Raw genomic sequence first — 18,076 nt, 5'->3', positions numbered from 1 at the left:
ATCCATCTCTCGTCTCTGTTTCTCTCGTTGACCCGTCGTGCCCCATGAACGCAAGAAAGCGCTGCCCAAGCCCCAACGGCATTGCAAGCTACTGCCACCATCGCCGGTGGTGAACTGATGTTGCCAGGCGGCGGCGTGCCTAGCACCCCACAGCACCCGCAACGACCGTTGCTGCAGTTAGTGTTCGCCGAGCGTCGTCAACTATCCATGTGGCTGGTGTTGTCGAGCATGTCGGATGCCACGCCGCCGGTGCTGTCGGGGAGGAGTGTTGCAATTGCTGTATCTCGTCGGTTGCGGGGATGCTTCCAGGAAGCACGTGTGGTGTTGTATCCTCGCAGATCTCGACGGGCGGCGGAGCTGCTATTGCGACGGGGCATCTCTCCTCAACCGCCTGCAATGAAGGTTCACCACGCCGCCGGCGCTGCCATGAGGCATCAGCCACACGTTGCATTGGAGCTTCACCGGAGCCTTCGGTGATGTGTTGGAGCTCCATCGGGCGTCGTCGGTGCTGCGTTTGAGCTCCGCCGGAGTTGCATTGGAGCTTTGCCCGAGCCGCCGTTGCTACGTTGGAGCTCTGTCGGAGTTGCATTGGAGCTTCGCCGGACGCCGTTGGTGCTACATTGGAGCTCCACCGGAGTTGCATTAAAGCTTCGCCGGCCGTCGGCGCAGCGTTGGAGCTTCGTTGGACGCCGCTAAGCTGCAGTGGAGCTTTTGTCAGGGTGCAGCAGCGCTGCGTTGAAGCAATCACATGCTTACTACTCCCGTGACGTTGTTGCCATCCAACGGTTACCAGGCGCTGAGCAGACAACTGCCTAGCCGGATGATTTCTTAGAAAATCATCCGACTGATTTGTAACAGTTCCCTTTCTTCATCGTCTATGCTAGCGTTGCGCCGCTATGTATCCGCCTTCGGGCATGTATCTCTTTTGCTTTGCTTTGTTGCTCGTTAAATATTGCGTCACTTTAACGGTCATGTTGGATTTGTAAGTGCTTTAGTTTAAGGCCGGGCAAGCGCCTCCTTTCAAAGAAACACGTATCTCTGACATAAGGAAAAGAAAAAGAGAAATAACCGAACAGAAGCCCCAAAGCCGGCGGCCCATAGCCGCGGAGAGCAGCTGGCGGCGTACGACCGACCCCGAAACGGTGAAAATCCGAGGCGGCAAGCCAAAAACCAACCGCTCCACGGCTCTTCCCATCTGACGGACAGGATCTCGCCGCTCGGCGCACGTAATCTCCGCCACGTCACCGATCCGCGCATTCCCCTCGCATTGGATCCCCTCGCCTATATAACCCAATCCCCACCCACCGCTCCTGCCTACCAGCCGAATACCCACACCACACCGCCTCCGCACTTCCTCCCGGCGCCTCGCTTTCCATTTCACAACCGCGGATCCCCTCGGAGTACTGTAGACATGGCCGGAAGGGGCAAGGCGATTGGTTCGGGCGCCGCCAAGAAGGCCATCTCCAGGAGCTCCAAGGCCGGGCTCCAGTTCCCCGTCGGCAGGATCGCGCGGTTCCTCAAGGCCGGCAAGTACGCCGAGAGGGTCGGCGCCGGCGCCCCCGTCTACCTCGCCGCCGTGCTGGAGTATCTCGCCGCTGAGGTTCGTGGGATTCTGTTATCCGCTGCCTGATTTTGCTGTTTTTTGTGGTGAATTCGAGAGGTTGGTGACCCGTCGATCGGTGGTTGGTTCGGCAAAGTGGGGAATATTTCTAGGGTTCGGATGAGGATAATACTTGCGTCTGCCGGCTCTCAGATTTGTTTGGGCATAGGTGGTTCTGCTTGCTAATTCCACTCGAAGCTTTGTGGAATTTTGGAAGTAACCGTTGCGATTCCCTTGTTTGTGCAGGTTCTGGAGTTGGCCGGGAACGCGGCGAGGGACAACAAGAAGACCCGCATCGTGCCGCGCCACATCCAGCTCGCCGTCCGCAACGACGAGGAGCTCTCCCGCCTGCTCGGCATGGTCACAATCGCCAGCGGCGGTGTCATGCCCAACATCCACAACCTTCTGCTCCCCAAGAAGGCCGGAGGCAGCAAGGCCGTGGCTGCCGACGACGATAGCTAGATGACGACTCCTCCTCTGAGGTCGTGGGTGCTCGGCTGTATCCAGTTCTGTGTAGTAGCGTGTTCAGTTAAGTGTTGCCTAGGTGTTGCGTTTTACTACTACTAGGATGTTAGTACTATTAGTTTCTGAATCTGTGTGCTTGTACCGATGCTAAACTAGGTGTGGACAATGTTTACATCCTCTGTAATTCGTTGCTATGTTCTATAAAACGTTGCACCTATGGATTACTTACTTGCCAATTCGTTGCTCTGTTCTTTCCATGGTCAATTCTTGCCTATTGTTTCATGGTTAGAAAACGAGATATAGATGCGAAATCCTACTAATATTAATCTGCGAAGCTGTTCGACAACGAGATGTGTGCTCTTCTTTACAATCCGTAGTTGTGCTACGGCTCGAGATAGTGATAATGGAATTTTGGCGGGGAGTAGATGGCGAAGTTTTTCACGAGCAAGACATTTTGGCAGGAAATGCTTGCGATCTAACACCCGGGATAAAAAAGGATTCCGTAAAGAAATGGCAAGGGAAATGAAACAATTATCAGTCCACATATAGCAGCGCTGCACATTGTTTTGGGTGCCCTGACTATCCAGACGACAGCACAGCAGTGCGAATCTGGTACATTGCAAAAGGCACACCAAGTCGCGAACACACAGGATGTTTCAGTTGAAAGTATGACAATTTACAGAATTGCTCTTTGCAAAAGTATTTGTCAAGCGCAAGCAAAAGAATCCAATGTTTATGAGCCCGTGTGGTGCATCTCTTTCTTTCTAATGCTGTATTTATTCCTCTCCTTTCTGTGATGGTACAAATGTTAAGCGAAAAAACAGCAGGCAGTGTCACACAGTCAGTCAGCCAGCCTGCTGCTTCTTCCTCCCTCCCTGTTATGCACGCCCTAACTAAGGGGTCAGTTTTCTTCGCCACCCCTTTCGACGGCTTCCGTTTCGACTTCTCCATCTTGATCGTGAATATCACCTTTGTTTGTTTGATATAGGAGCCAAAGTGCAACAATTGCCTGTCAAGGACGTTATGGAAGATGACTGCCTTCCTTCAGCAATTTTATTCTGTTGCTGCAACAAGTGACCAAAGCCAGAGTTGGCTTTATCGTCAATTTTCCATCTCTTGCCTTTTCTTTAGCTCTGATTTTCCATCTCTTCTTACTAATGTTTTCAAAGGGCAAACCTCCAAGCGCTGCAAGGAAAAGGTAGGTAGAGTACCTTCGTTTAGAGTTAACTTCCCTCGTCAGAACTAGAGCTTGAACTATGTGCCCTCCGGTCTTGAATTGCCGGAAAAAGGTTACGCCGGGGATCTTGAAAAGATCTGGGTGTGCGGGAAGGCAGAGTAACTTCAGTCTTCGTTTTCTTTGGAGCTACTTTTGATGCTTCTTTCACCTCATTGCACACCTTGTCAAGCATTGCAAGAAAATCCCGCACTACGACAAATAAACGAAGGCCCTCATCCTTCCCTGTCCTCCCATGGAAATAATTGACAGTGCTCTTTACCAAGGACCGTATTTTCTTCTCTTCCTCTTGCAAGAAAGTAACTTCAGTTTGAGACTGCTCCACGAAATGCACAAGCTTGCGGTGAAACCCACTATCTTCATCCAGACTTTTCATGCTTGTGTTCAAGAATTCTTTGGTTTTGCCAAGCCTGTGGCCAACACTTGTTACCGACATAGTCAACTGATCTGCATCAAGGATTGCTGCATTCCTGACATTTTGAAGTTCATCTCCTAAACTGGACACAACCTGCAGACCTAGTTGTTTATATTCGTCTTCAATAAGATCATTCTTGTCCACACTGGATATGCTGCCCGTCTGCTCCTTTGCAGCCCGTGCAGAACGGACACCTTCAGAATGAATCATCTCTTGAACAACAAAATGCAGCAGCGTTATCTTCCCATCAGTTCCTTTGACGTCGGAAAGCTTGAGCAGGGTGTCTAGTTTGAACGCTTGAGCTCCTCCCCGGAACGTGCCAACATTCATCCGGTTCCCTGTTTTAAGAACAGCTTCTAGTAACTTCAAGAATAGACGGCTGTTTTTAAGCTCCTCACAAGCCATCTGATCAGGATTTAAATGCCAAGATAGCAGAGATAAGAAGATCGGTAGAAACATCAAGGTGCAGGAAGAGTGGAAACATCTACACTACGATAATCTCTATTATTACTTGATAAAAATGTTCATCGGTTAAAGGACTAGAGAGCATCAAACAAGACTGATACAAGTCATACGACAGAACTGAATATAGTGTGGAAGCCAAACAGGTCATAATGGTAATGCTATTACCTCTAAGGTGGCAAAAGATTGCTTTACATTTGAAGCTTCCTCTGGTAAACCAGCCATGAAAAGTAATGCATCCAGGCGCTCATAGATATAAGGAATGTCGAAGATTGCTTTTAAGAACTGCTCTGCAGGACCAAGCTGTGAGAGTTCCCCAGTATATAGTCGAAGTCCGAGCTCCTCATCAGTACTCGGGACCCATCTAATTAAGGTCTGTATCAAGTCGGATGGAAGTTCATTTCCTACAAATTATCAAGGGAAATTGATAAGGCAAAAGATGTTATCAGGAAATAGGATTTAATCAACATGTTCTTTGTTCTAAATGTCCAAATAGAATAGTCAGAAGCACATGAACCCATGCTTGAGGCGTCCATTCCAAAATATGGAGGCCAGATGTACACAAATGTGGTTAAGTCTAGAACCAAATGCCGATTTGAGCATTTGACATCACTTGCATGCTACATAATCTTGCTGACTTTGTTATTAGTTCAAGAATTAGAGTTAACCTAGAAGACAAGACTCACATCAGTTTAGCAGAAATGTGTACTATTTGCTTTGAAAAATAGAAGAAGCAAATGAAATCAAGTGATTCATTGTCCTTAGCACAGAAGAATAGCCGTAACTCCTGATTGTGAAGACACAAATGATATACGCAGCTGATATATTATTGCATGGAGTTATAGACCAGAAGCTGGATAAGTATTCAATGTATCACTGCAACTTAAAAAAAAACTGGAGATTTGCCCAAAATAAAATAAAATAACTGTATCTACAAGACTGGCAAGAATCAGAAGAAGCCGCATTTCATCCAGGAAGAGCTATGCACTTGCACAGTATAAACGAGTGACAGTACACTTTACCTTCCTTAACTGCACAAGAAACTTCCTCTGCTGAAACACTCAACGCCTTCAATGATATGGCCAGGTTCTGTGCCTTTTTAGGATCAAGTATCCTCACAACTTGGGCAGCTTCCTTTGATGTTAAATCTTTTTTGGCATCACCACTCTTCTTGTCAGCATTACAACCAAAAAGTGTTTCAATAGCGTCCTCGCTTAACCTGTGAAGAAGTACCATTTAGTTATAAAATGGTGCGATCTTACAATAGTACTCCCTCCGTCCCAAAATTCTTGTCTTAGATTTGTCTAGATATGGATGTATCTAATACTAAAACGTGACTTGATACATCCGTATCTACACAAATCTAAGAATTTGTCTAGATAACTACTCCCTTCTTTCCCAAATATTTGTCTTTCTAGAGATTTCAACAAGTAACTACATACGGAGCAAAATGAGTGAATCTACACTCTAAAATAAGTCTACATACATCCGTATGTTGTGTCCATTTGAAATGCCTAGAAAGACAAATATTTGGGAACGGAGGGAGTATATAGCTCAGCTATCTCTACCAACTTACTGGAATGATCCAGCTTTAAGGTGATCCCACACCATTGATTTATTAGCATTTGCTGCTACTTTATCCCAAAAGAAGGGCTTAAGCTTTGTTTTAGCTTCACTAGAATCCGCATCTGTGTCTGCTTTATTGCCTGACTTCATAAGTGATGGTGGACGCATTTTGGAAGAACCAGGCAGCGCTGGTGGTGGCGGGAGAGGTCCACCAGATTTTGATGGTGGTGGTGGTGGTGGTGCAGCTTTTGGAGAAGTAGGTGGTGAGGGTCCTGAGGGAGGAGGCGGGGAGGCTTTTGGAGCTGGTGGCGGTGAAGGTCCAGAGGAAAGAACTGGAGAAGCATTCGGAGGCGGCACAAGTGCTTGAGGAGCTGGTGGTGGAGGAGGAGCCTTTGGTTGAGGCGCAAGTACTTGAGGATGTGCTGGAGGTGGCATCATTGGTGTTGATCCTTGCACAGAACCAACAGAAGCAGCCATTGACTCGGTGGAACTGCTGTAGCTTGCTGGATCAGTGTTTGCACTTCCCTGCGATGTGAGCTTCACATGGTTATTTTGGCCAGTGTTTGGGTCTTCCTGCGAAGTTAGCTTCACATCACTATTTCGGCCACTGGTTGGGTCTTCCTGTGAGCTTAGTTTCACATAGCTAATTTGACCAGTGTTTGCGTCTTCCTGTGAGCTTAGTTTCACATGGTTATTTTGATCAGTGTTTGGGCCTTCCTGTGAACTTAGTCTCACATAGCCAATTTCATCAGTGTTTGGGCCTTCCTGTGAACTTTGATTCACATGGCCATTTTGGCCAGCCTCCGACTGCAATGGCAATGCTCCCAGCTTAGTGACATCTATTAGATTTACACTGGAAGACTTGCAAGAATCCGCTGCAAATGAAAGCATAAAAGTCAGTGGTAGAAGAGAGGAAAACTTTGACTTGGAGCAAAATGGATGATACAAGACATTACATAGATTCAGGAGTTGCTTATTATCATAGGCAGAAGCCGCAGAACTCTGGCTTTCACGGTACATGCAGCAGCCAACGCAGAGAAGAGCTAAAAGTGCTATAACAACCAAGGACACACCAATGACATTGGTAGTTGGCATGCCATCGCTGTCCTTTTTTCCTACTGATTTAGTTGCAGGCACTGCCTTTTTTGTAGTTGCTTCTGATGAAGCACCCTCAGCTGGTTTCCCTGGCGAAGGTTTTACTGCTTCATTTGCAGGAGCAGGTCCCGGAGCCAGCTCTCCTCTTATTGAGGCGGTAAGTGTTTTGATATAACCATCGGGTAGGTTATTTGCAACCTCAGAACTCTGTTTGCTTAAGCAGATCAGCAAAGTTTGCTTGATTTCTGGGGTCAATGAGCTGGCACCTTTTTCAATGACAGGGGAAGTTCCCTTATTGTCAGATATCCTATGGATGATATCAAGTACATGGTTGTAGTTGTAGTAGTTTCTAACATCTTGAAGGCTTTTCTTGTCCAATCCACATTTGAGCCATGCGTGTTCCACCTATAGATATCGTAACGAGTGGTCACCCTTGTCAGTGCATGAGAATTAATCAGAAACAGATGCTAATGAGATAAAGTAGGTGCGCATCCTTTTCAGAATAATAATATAAACTACCATGAAGTACCAGACCATTAAAAATATAAACTACTACCATGAAGTACCAGTGAGAGTCAGCAGTTAGAAACTATTCCCTCTGTTCACAAATATAAGATATTTTGGATATTTCAAAATGGACTACATACAAACTGAAATTAGTGAACAAACACACTAAAACATGTCTATATACATTTGATTCAGAAAAAAGTCAGAACATCTTATATTTGTGAACAAAGGGAGTACAATTTTTTATCCCATCAAATTCGACGCTGAAGGTTACCTGCTGTAAAACGTTACTAGTATGTTGGACTAAATATCATATTATCATCACATTCCTTACTTAACTCTACATGCATCATAGTACCAATAATAACAGAATTAATCCGACACATGCTACTCATTAAATAGGCAGTAATAATTAAAAAAAAAGATATCATTAGCGCATAAAGATGTTCGACCAGTGCAGTGATGTGTACCTAACAGGAGGGAACGTTAATATTTTGTTTCAAAATCTCTGCTTCTGCTTGCAGGGTTTTAATCTGGATGGTCAGTATTTTCAATTGCAGTATAAAATCATAAACAGCTTTGGCCTCTGGGAACCCCTAGAAATTCAGTGATCTTATCTCTTCTGTCACAGGTAATTCGAAGAGCACCACATGCCAATTCTGAATGTCGGCATCATGAGCTAATAGAGCGAAGGCACCAACCTAAACACCATACCAGAAATATAGCCGGACAATCCTTGCAATTCTATCATTCTATGATCTCGATGGTGGCAATTCCTGCCTTCCTGAACCGGTTTTTTCTCTTGCAAAAAGGATTGATACTACTTAATAAGTTAATTCTCACTTCTTAAGATGACCCAAACTAAACTACTTTGCTCTTGATCACAAACTATGGAATGGCACCATCTCACTACAGATGTTACTACCGAGTGCGATGAAATACATGGATAATGTACTCACCCAATCGTCTACTTGCTTGATGAAGGATGGTGTCAGCGCAGGCGGCGACATATCGCTTGCGCCAATGAGCAATCGTCCGCAGGCCAATGGTACAAAGAGCAGCACGGAGATGATGCACGGCACGAGGAGCCATTCTCCCCTGCAGCGCCTCATCTTTTGCCTGCTCTTTCCTACACCGACCCGACCATCGCAATGTGATTCCTCCGGCTTACCGGCGGGAGGTTAGTGGCGATGGGCAACAAATCCGTGAGCTCCCTGAAGCAATTGGCCGACGAAGTCCAGTGACGCGGCACAAATGTTTTGACAAAAAAAAAACTCAGAACAATGCCCCGCCCAAGTTCGCGTGAAATCGGGGCAATGACCTTCTGAAATCAGATGCCTCGAGGTGCTCCGAGAAACGCGCCGATTTTAAGGCGAGAAAGCTCAGAAATAATCACCAATGGTGGGGGGTTTGGGGGGCTTCCGAAGCAGAGAACCGAATGCGCAGCCGCATTGCCCCCAGATCGAGGAAATCCGGAGACGCGGCCGGAGAAATCCGTCCAAGAAATCAGCCGCAAGAACGCGGGAGAGATTGAAAACAATCACAGAAAGAACAGGTCTGGGAAAATGCACCAACACAAGGCACCACCAAATTGGCGGCTGGACGAGCCACGAATTTGGGCGTGATCTGGAGCCGCCGAGGGGGCCAGCGAATTCTTTTCGCGCGCGCCCTCTCTCTTTTCTCGTCTCGCCGCTGAAATGGGGAGGATGGACGAAGAAACGGGGAGGAGATGAGAGAGAGTGAGAGAGAGAGACGTGGTAAGTGCGAACAAGGACGGTGATGTGCATACTGTACAGAGAGAATCAGAGAAAGTCACGCACATTTCGGATATGCAACTTCGTAAATCGTTTCTTTTCCTTTCGTTTCGTTTACATTCTTGTCAAGAACATTCCGTCCACGGTTGGTTCAAAGCACAAAATTTGAGAAAGCATATTAAACATAGGACACATGCGTCCATTTTTGAAATATATTGTGTTGCCTCCGTCTAAATACTAGGACCTACCACCTTCTTCCTGGTTTATTGATCCCATTATATTTTGTGTCAAATTTTGATCATAAATTTAAGGCGAGTGATATGCGCCGGTGCGCCGGTCGAAATTTGGGCCGGCCGCACCAACAACGTCGGATCAAACAGCAGGTAGCCACACGATTCTCGTCCCTTCCTCTATCGGATGTCTTTTTCTTTTAGAAAAAGAGCTTCCATCAGAAAAAAAGCTTCAAGCGCGCCGCCATGGACTAGCGACGCGCCCGGCTTGGAAGCACCGCCTGCACGTCTCTCCTGTTGCTTCCCTCGCCGCCGGTCGCTGCTCTCACCGCCGGCCGTCCTCGTCGCAGCCGCTGTTGCCTCCTGCGTTTCTTACCGGCTATGTGCATGCAGCAATGTGCGCCCGCGGTTGCAGCTCCCCGTGGCGCCGGTCGTAGCCGGCCGCGACTCCGGTGGCGCCGATTATAGCATTGCCGACAACGAGCTCGCAGAAAAGGAGTACTCACTCTCAGGTTGCCGGTAGCAGCAAAAAAATTATCGGTCGTAGCAAAAATGCTCGCCAGTTGTAGCAAAAACATCACCCATCACCACCACATGAAGAAGTGATGTAGCAAAAGACATAGCAAGTTCCAGCAAAAATCCACGCCGACCGTGCGAGGCACTTCCATTCAGCAAAAAACACACGAAGCAAAATCCAAAAAGAAGTAGATGTAGCAAAAAAATTAGCAAGTTCCAGCAAAACATAAAGTTGGTTCCAGCAAAAAAATGTCCGCGGTGAGAGGGGGCGTCCAGTTCCAGCACCGACGAGCGCCGGTTCCAGCAAATTTCGTTGCTGGTTGTAGCACCGCTGCTGCCTGGTGCCCTGGTTCCAGCAAAAACTTCGTCACACCAAAAATCGCCGCCTCGTCGCAGCACCGGGCTCAGCCGGTTCCAACATTTTGCCGGTTGCAACACTCATCGGCGTGGTCACCGTGCCCATGGTGGGCAGCGCCATGCTCGAGCGGTTGCAGCATCGCTGGATGCCGTCTCCAGCACCAGTGGACGCCCCCGTCTCCAGCACCCGCTCCGCCACGCCGCCCCAAGGCTGCCGCCGGGTAGTGGTTAGCAGCGCCGCCCCCCGTCAAAGCCATGCGCATGGAGAAGGTGCAGGCCATGTTCACCCCATTGCCTTGCGCGATGACGGATGAGAACTGGTTTGGGATCCATGGGGAAAAGGAGAGGAAGTGGGAAATGAATGGACAAGAAGGCTCGTGAGGGGATAAGGAAAGGATAAACAATGGTGCGTGGGCCTGTTTTGATGCGTGGGTGGATGTATTGCGTGACGTGGAGATGGAGACCGGCCGAGCGTTGCGCCAGCCCGCCGATTACAAACATTTCCCTAAATTTAACTAACGAAATGTTCATACATGTCACAAAAAATTATATCACTGAAAACTATGTTCAAATACGAATCCGACGATATAATCTTTGTTGACATGCTTTAACATTTTGTTAGTTAAATATTTTGGTAAAATTTGGTACAAATTAGAAAGGGGACAAATAAACCAGGACGGAGGTAGTAATACGTTTTATGAGTTACCTTTGAGCATATGTTAGTGCAATAATGACATGCATGTTATACAAAGGATGCCGCTAAATTCGTATTTGAAAGGAGTTTCTAATGATATAACTTTTATATCCATCATCTCATCTCATATTTTAGTGATTTTATTTATGGTCAAAGGCAAGGAAAAACTCATTAGCCCCTATATATTTGGAGCACCAATGTCAACTTACAAATAATAAAATTTAAGTGACACTAATTTACTTTTTGATGAATGCCTTGGTGGCTAGCTTCATTTCTTTTTTAAAAGGAAAACACTGTCCACAACTAAAATCCTTTGGTGGCTTCAAGCTGGGCTCAAGGATGGCGGCAGGCGGCCGCACCCTTCTTTTTCAACCTCGTCGAATGATGATGGCATCGACGGGTGAGGGAGTCCTGGATAAGGGGGTATCCGGACAGCCGGACTATATACTTTGGCCGGACTATTGGACTATGAAGATACAAGATTAAAAACTTCGTCCCGTGTCCGGATGGGACTCTCCTTGGCGTGGAAGGCAATCTTGGCCATTCGGATGTAGATCTCCTTCTCTGTAACCGACTCTGTGTAACCCTAGCCCCCTTCGGTGTCTATATAAACCGGAGGATTTAGTCCGTAGGACACGACAACAATCATACCATAGGCTAGCTTCTAGGGTTTAGCCTCTACGATCTCGTGGTAGATCAACTCTTGTAATACTCATATCATCAAGATCAATCAAGCAGGAAGTAGGGTATTACCTCCATCGAGAGGGCCCGAACCTGGGTATACATCGTGTCCCCAGTCTCCTGTTACCATTAGCCTTAGACGCATAGTTCGGGACCCCCTACCCGAGATCCGCCGGTTTTGACACCGACATTGGTGCTTTCATTGAGAGTTTCTCTGTGTCGTCGCTGTAAGGCTTGATGGCTTCTCCAACCTTCAACAACTCCGCCCAGGGTGAGACTTTTCTCCCCGGACAGATTTTTGTGTTCGGCGGCTTCGCACTGCAGGCCAACTCGCTTGGCCATCTAGAGCAAATCGACAGCTATGCCCCTGGCCGTCAGGTCAGGTTCGGGAACCTAAACTATATTGTCGACATCCGCGGAAACTTTATCTTCGACCGATTCGAGCCCACGTCAGGAGCGTCGAACGATCGCCACGCGCATGAATTAGATCTGCCGTCGGACAGTATTTGGGATATCGCGCCTGCCATGGCTCCGGACTTTGATCCAGAGCAGATCGTGCCATCTAAGGACGGGTGGATGGACCCCGCCACGGAGGTCGCACACCTATCGGCGTTGGAGCAGAACACAGACTCCGCTTCTAAGGAAATCTGTGTCTCCGGACCCCCGGACTTATCTTCGGTCGCAGGTCCCGAACCGCGTGCATCCATGCCCATCGAATCTGATTGGGCTCCGGTCATGGAATTCACCGCCGCGGATATCTTCCAGCACTCCCCCTTTGGTGATGTGCTAAATTCATTAAGGTCTCTCTCTCTCTCAGGAGATTCCTGGCCGAACTATGTTCGGCTCGAGTGGGAAGCAAGCGACGAAGAAATTCGTCACCCACCCACCACCCACTTCATAGCCATGGTCGATGATTTGACCGACGTGCTTAACTTCGACTCCGAAGACATCGACGGTATAGACGACGATGCGGGAGAAGAACAGAAACCACCGCCCACAGGGCGCTGGACTGCCACCTCTTCATATGATGTATATATGGTGGATACTCCCAAGGAAGACAATGGCGATGAGGCAACAGGAGATAACCCCTTAGGGAAGAAATCAAAGCATGGGCGTCATCGGCGCCGCTCCAAGCCCCGCCACAACAACACTAGCACTGGAGAAGAAAATAATCCAGATGGCGCCGAAGAGGAATACAATCCTGATCAGCCCACCTTTGAGCAAGCCGAACAAGAACACGGGCAGGTTAGCCTAGATGAACAGGCGACGGATGGATACTTGAGGACAATAACTATATGCCTCCCTCCGAAGACGAGGTGAGCCTCGGTGACGACGAATTCGGTGTACCGGAGGATCCCATAGAGCAGGAGCGCTTCAAGCGCCGGCTTATAGCCACTGCAAGAAGCCTAAAGAAGAAGCAACAACAGCTACAAGCAGATCCGGATATGCTAACAGACAAACGGACTAAGGCCCGGGCAGCGGAGGAATACGGACTCAAGCACCGAACACAATATTACCCAAAGCGTAGGCTACTACCTCAATTCGAGGAAGAGGCACTAAAGCCCGGACGACAGCCTAAAACCCGCCGCCAATACACTACGGCCAGGGGCTACGCGCAAGATAAAGAAAGCATACTAAACAACAACATAGCAAGCACCCTGGGCACATCAGCAGCCAGGAGCAGCGTCCACAAACCCTGACACAACAAATATAAGCGTCCAAAGACAAGGGATGACACCCAGGACACGACAGTCAATACAGGAGCCCGCAACCCTCAGCCCGTTCAGCGGGAGAAGATATTTCAAAACATGGGCCCCTCCAGCCTGAACCGCATACTTGACCGCCCATGTCAAATTCATGGTACCCCAGGAACAGCAGCCAATCATACCAATAGAGAATGCTGGGTCTTTAAATAGGTTGGCAGGCAAACACCGGAAATAGTAAGAAGGGGTCCCAGGGCAAGAAGCCCAGATCATCAAACAACACAGGGCAAAAGAAATTTCTTCCGCCAACCAAAGCCGTGAACATGACAAGCACCATCCACATAGGAGCAGACGTACACTCTTCGGGACGTCACCCCAACAAAGCAAGTTGCCCCGTCGTATAAAAATACGACCGGTCATCTTCGATCGACTAGACTGTCCGGCCAATATCAACCAGAGGTATTCCCCTATTGGTGGTGACAACAGTCCTAACTTGCTGTGCAAGGACACAGTGCGTCGGATAGCGATTGATCACTCGAGGATCAGACCGACTAAAAACTCATTTCAGAGTGTCATAACAAGGCGCGAAGGTCATTTAGGCCCCGCCACTCTGGATATGGTCTTCGGATCACCGAAAGATTGCCATACCGAAGAATAAATCTTCAACATTACACCTCCAGGCAGGGGCTATTCAACACTGCCAGGATAAACTGCGACTCAACGCATTATAACACAATGCCTACGGCAACCTTAAAACACCAGACCCACGTAATGTAGTCACAATTACGGGCAAGACCGAACTTCACCTCGGCACCGAAAAGTATTCGGCTATCTTAGTAACAGAAGCAGCGAGTCGCGGCTTTTTCAATCGAACATTGATTTGACAGCCAAACTCCCGGACACCAATAAAGGAGTCCGAACTACTTCACGATACCTCAGCCTGATCAGGGCTCAAAAAGACCCTCCGGCATAAGCTGGACGGGCCACATCCCACGGCTCAGCCACTGTGCGGCACGCACACACCTTTAGCATTTTTTGCAGGTTTGCCTTTACGCATAACTAGACCGGCGACATGGAATCAGCTTGGACGCACAAAGGGGGTATCTTCACCCTACCCGAATACAATCCGGATACTACTTCAGATCTGTGCATAGCTCCCTACCGCCCAGTCCCAACAGGTTCTGCCGTCATGCCTCTCTTTTATAACATGCACCGTACTCATATGCATAGACAAATTACTTGAATACAACATGTAGAGTCATTTGACGCTTACCCGCTATCATTTCTCACCGACATTTTGTCATCACGGCATCCGAAACATCGTGTCATGCCTTAAAACGCCAGGGGCTTCATTGCACCCGCACTATGGCAATAAAGTCCGACCACCTTCTCGGTCGTTCGGCACCCCGAACTTATAACATTATATGCATCAGCTCCGAATCATGTCTTGGGTCATTAGTTGGGTTTGCCCGGCTCCTATGTTTTGGTACGTTACATTCCGCAATATCGGCTAAGGTAGCGCTGGGAGAACTGCTGCGATTGTGTCCCGGTTCTTCCGGATGAACACCTCAGCAGAGAAAGCCGAAAACTGATTATCATGATAAGGCGAGAGCTGGTCAGCTGTTCGAGAGGTTGTAAAATCTTTAATGATTTATTCCGCATAATGCCATAATAAAATGCAGAGTGCAAAGGATTGATCTACCGATCAGGCGTTATTAGAGCCCCTCGTGCGGTCTTCCGAACACCAGGGGCTGCGCCTCCCATACTCGAATTCCTATGGCTAAGTGAGAGTAATAAATCCCTATAGTCCGATTGCCTGGTTCGCTGTGCTGAACACCTCCTTCATGGACCCAAGAATGGGATAAAGAGTGTTCAGGTGTATCCCGAACACCCCCGTAGTTCCTACATGGGGGCAGAAGCCGACGACTGGCCAACTCTCAAGGCTAACATATAAAACGGCCGCGCAGGAATAAAATTTACACATAACAGGCACATACATAAAAGTGACTTTGTTCCGCCTTACAAAGGACAACACAACTGCCTTTAGGGAAAAATAATGTCTTTTGCACATTGCTCTGCCACAAGGCGGGCCCCTTTCAGGACACCATCATAATATAATTTGGGCTTGCGGTGCTCCTTCCCCTCCGGCGGCCCCTTGGTCATCAGCTTCTCAGCATCAAGCTTCCCCCAGTGCACTTTCGCACGGGTAAATTCCATTCGTGCACCTTCTATGCAAACCGACCGCTTAATGACGTCCATCCGAGGGCAGACACTCACAATTCGCTTCAGGAGCCCAAAGAAACTGCTCGGAATAGGCTCGGCGGGCCATAGCCGGATAACCAAATCCTTCATGGCTAGTTCGGCCGCCTGATGCAGTTCGATCAGCTGCTTCAGCTGGTCGACAAACGGCACCGGATAATTCGGCGCCAAATACTGCGACCAGAAGAGCTTCTCTGCAGTTTCCTTCTCCTCAGCTCGGCAGAATTGGGCAGCGTCAAATATGTTGCATGGCGGATCCACAAACACCCCTAGAAAAATCAGGATTCAATGGGTCACCATGAATCTTCCCTGCGATCGCATACAAATCGCTTTGAATAAGAAAAACCCTTACCAGCCGCAATCTTCCGCGCCTCCTGAATGTCCTTCAGAGCAGCCTGGGCTTCCTCCTGAGCATCATTTGCGGTCTGGAGAGCTTGGACGAGTTTGGATTCTTTCAATAATAGACTCTGCTCCAAAGTCTCGCTTTTATTCACTGCCTCCTGAAGCTCTCGTTCAGCTTCCACGACCCTGGCCTCGTGCTTCTCGTGGAGAGCCTACTCCGCGGCTGCCTTCTTTTCGGCCAAGGCAACAGCCTTCTTAAGCGCCTCAATTTCGGCATTTGCCCCTAGAGTGCGCGATATAAATGCTTTAAGTTAGACACAACTACTTACTTGTGCTAAAACTTACTAAAGTTTCAACATACCTTGTTTATCCTCCAGCTGCTTCTTCACTCGGTCGAGTTCCTCTTTGGCCCGCTCCAGATTCTGCTTGAGTCCGGACACCTCCGCAGTATGAGAGGAGGCAGTCGCTGCAGACGCTTGATTCATAAAGAAATAGATATATGTCATTAGCTGAGTCTCCTGCGGACGGAGATTTGATCCCCTGTCCGGTTCCTGTCCTCTCCGAACAGTGTATCAGGGGCTACTACCTATACTATGACAGTCTTCTAACAACTCCTAAAACATATCTCCAAGCCTTTTATAAGGCTGATGCAGGATTCATTCAGTCCGCTCTCGGCGGCCTGAATCTTTTCTATCACCGCGCCCATAAGGGCGCGATGTTCATCAATGATGGAAGTGTTCTCCAGCGCTGTCGATAGGCCGCCCGACACCTTTGGTTGGACAGAGGTCGCAGGTGGAGCAGGATCGCCCCCTCCAGTCAAGATGGGCTGCCTGCCTGATCCCGGAGCCTCAAGGGTCTCCGGGACTGTGTCCGGCTGTGAGCCGAATCCAAGATCGCCCCCGCCATCGACGTTCATGGGAACCGCCGCTCACGCGTGTTCGGCCCCTGAGGTACGCCCCCCCCTGGCTCAGGTCCTTTTGGGACGACACCTCGGTGTCACAACCAGGCTTTGGGGAAGGGGCCCTTGGAGGTGTCTCACTCTCCAAGGCATCGAAACTCAACGAATCCTCCGATGAGGACTGTTTGGCAGGAGACCTCGCCGGACTATAAAAAGTACGGTGCAAATCGAAATATTACACTCCGGATGCATGGACATGTTCGGATTTCATGCACTTACGAGTTTACTAGGGGCTGGGCCCTGGGATCCCACTCCGGGCTGCTGTCGGTAGCCGTGGTGGACGCCTCGAGGATGATTGTTCTTCCCCTCTTAGGCGAATCTGCCTCTAAGGATAAGGAGGCTGTTCTTTTCTTCCTCCCCCTCGTAGGGGACTCGTACTCTTCTTCCTCCTCGTCCTCTTCCTCCTCCTCGTCCTCTTCCTCCTCCTCATCCTCTTCAGAGGAGGGATGGTCACTGGAGTATTCGGACTTCATGTCCGAGGCACCGCGACGACGGAGACCGCTCCTGGTCTCCTTGGCCTTTTTGTTGGCCTCTTTCTTCGGCGCCTCGTAAGGCGCTAGGACCAGCATCTTCATCAGAAGTGGTCCAACCAGTTCTTCCAGCAACGGGGCCGGACAATGAATCCGCCCCGCCTTCTTCGTCCATTCCTGAGGTAATCGTGGAAAAGCACGTTAAAAAAACATCTCCCTCGGGACATACCAATAAAACATACGGATGGCCAAGACATAATGATGACTTACCGGACTTGCGGGGTGGGACAGTTGGTACCCGCGGTCCGCAGTGGAGTCCGGCCATGGTTTGCCGAACTTAAAGAGCACCTTCCAGATGTCCTTGTGCGAGGAGCCAAAAAGCTCCCGCAGGATCTGGTGCTCGGCCGGGTCATACTCCCACAAATTGCAGCTTCTGTGCTGACAAGGAAGGATCAGGCGGACTAACATCACCTGGACTATGTCAGCGAGCCTGATGGCCCTGTCTTCCATGCCTTTGACGCGCGCCTGGATTACTGACAGTTCGTCAGATGACGACCAGTTCACGCCCTTCTTGGGCCAGGACGTAAGCCGCAAAGGGGCTCTAGATCGAAACTCGGGAGCAGCGTCCCATTTTTTTGCCGCGCGGCTCAGTGATATAGAACCACTGTTGTTGTCACTCCTTGACGGAATCATTAAAGTGCCCGTCGGCCATGTGACCTTGGGCATCCTGCTCACCATGGCGCCTCCGCACTCGGCGTGTTCGCCATT

The 18,076-nt window shown here is 49.0% G+C and overlaps 2 protein-coding genes across 2 annotated transcripts; one reads left to right on the top strand and one right to left on the bottom strand.

Annotated features, from left to right (window-relative positions):
* Positions 1 to 1,298: 1,298 nt before the first annotated feature.
* Positions 1,299 to 2,301, top strand: LOC119363405 (protein H2A.7). The gene is made up of 2 exons (XM_037628751.1): positions 1,299 to 1,600; positions 1,847 to 2,301. The coding sequence occupies exons 1-2, from the start codon at positions 1,412 to 1,414 to the stop codon at positions 2,060 to 2,062; spliced, it is 405 nt and encodes a 134-aa protein (XP_037484648.1). The 5' UTR covers positions 1,299 to 1,411; the 3' UTR covers positions 2,063 to 2,301.
* A 418-nt stretch (positions 2,302 to 2,719) lies between these two features.
* On the bottom strand, positions 2,720 to 9,073 carry LOC119363404 (formin-like protein 11). Its single transcript, XM_037628750.1, has 6 exons — positions 8,304 to 9,073; positions 6,699 to 7,242; positions 5,753 to 6,617; positions 5,199 to 5,395; positions 4,345 to 4,580; positions 2,720 to 4,119 (listed from the first exon to the last, which is right to left on the bottom strand). Exons 1-6 carry the CDS (start codon positions 8,454 to 8,456, stop codon positions 3,289 to 3,291), a joined length of 2,826 nt encoding a protein of 941 aa, XP_037484647.1. The 5' UTR covers positions 8,457 to 9,073; the 3' UTR covers positions 2,720 to 3,288.
* Positions 9,074 to 18,076: the final 9,003 nt, after the last annotated feature.

This window comes from Triticum dicoccoides, chromosome 2B (genome assembly GCF_002162155.2).
Source record: "Triticum dicoccoides isolate Atlit2015 ecotype Zavitan chromosome 2B, WEW_v2.0, whole genome shotgun sequence".
Classification (NCBI taxonomy): domain Eukaryota; kingdom Viridiplantae; phylum Streptophyta; class Magnoliopsida; order Poales; family Poaceae; genus Triticum; species Triticum dicoccoides.
The sequence above is the reverse complement of the archived record's forward strand: the minus strand, read 5'-3'. Positions and strand labels throughout refer to the sequence as shown.

Excerpts from the sequence above, each read along its gene's own strand:
- LOC119363404 (XM_037628750.1), bottom strand. The coding sequence starts at position 8,456 with ATGAGGCGCTGCAGGGGAGAATGGCTCCTCGTGCCGTGCATCATCTCC. Across the intron at positions 7,243-8,303 it reads TCAAGCAAGTAGACGATTGG|GTGGAACACGCATGGCTCAA; the intron begins GTGAGTACATTA and ends CGATATCTATAG. Across the intron at positions 4,120-4,344 it reads AATCTTTTGCCACCTTAGAG|ATGGCTTGTGAGGAGCTTAA; the intron begins GTAATAGCATTA and ends AATCCTGATCAG.
- LOC119363405 (XM_037628751.1), top strand. The coding sequence starts at position 1,412 with ATGGCCGGAAGGGGCAAGGCGATTGGTTCGGGCGCCGCCAAGAAGGCC. Across the intron at positions 1,601-1,846 it reads TGGAGTATCTCGCCGCTGAG|GTTCTGGAGTTGGCCGGGAA; the intron begins GTTCGTGGGATT and ends TTGTTTGTGCAG.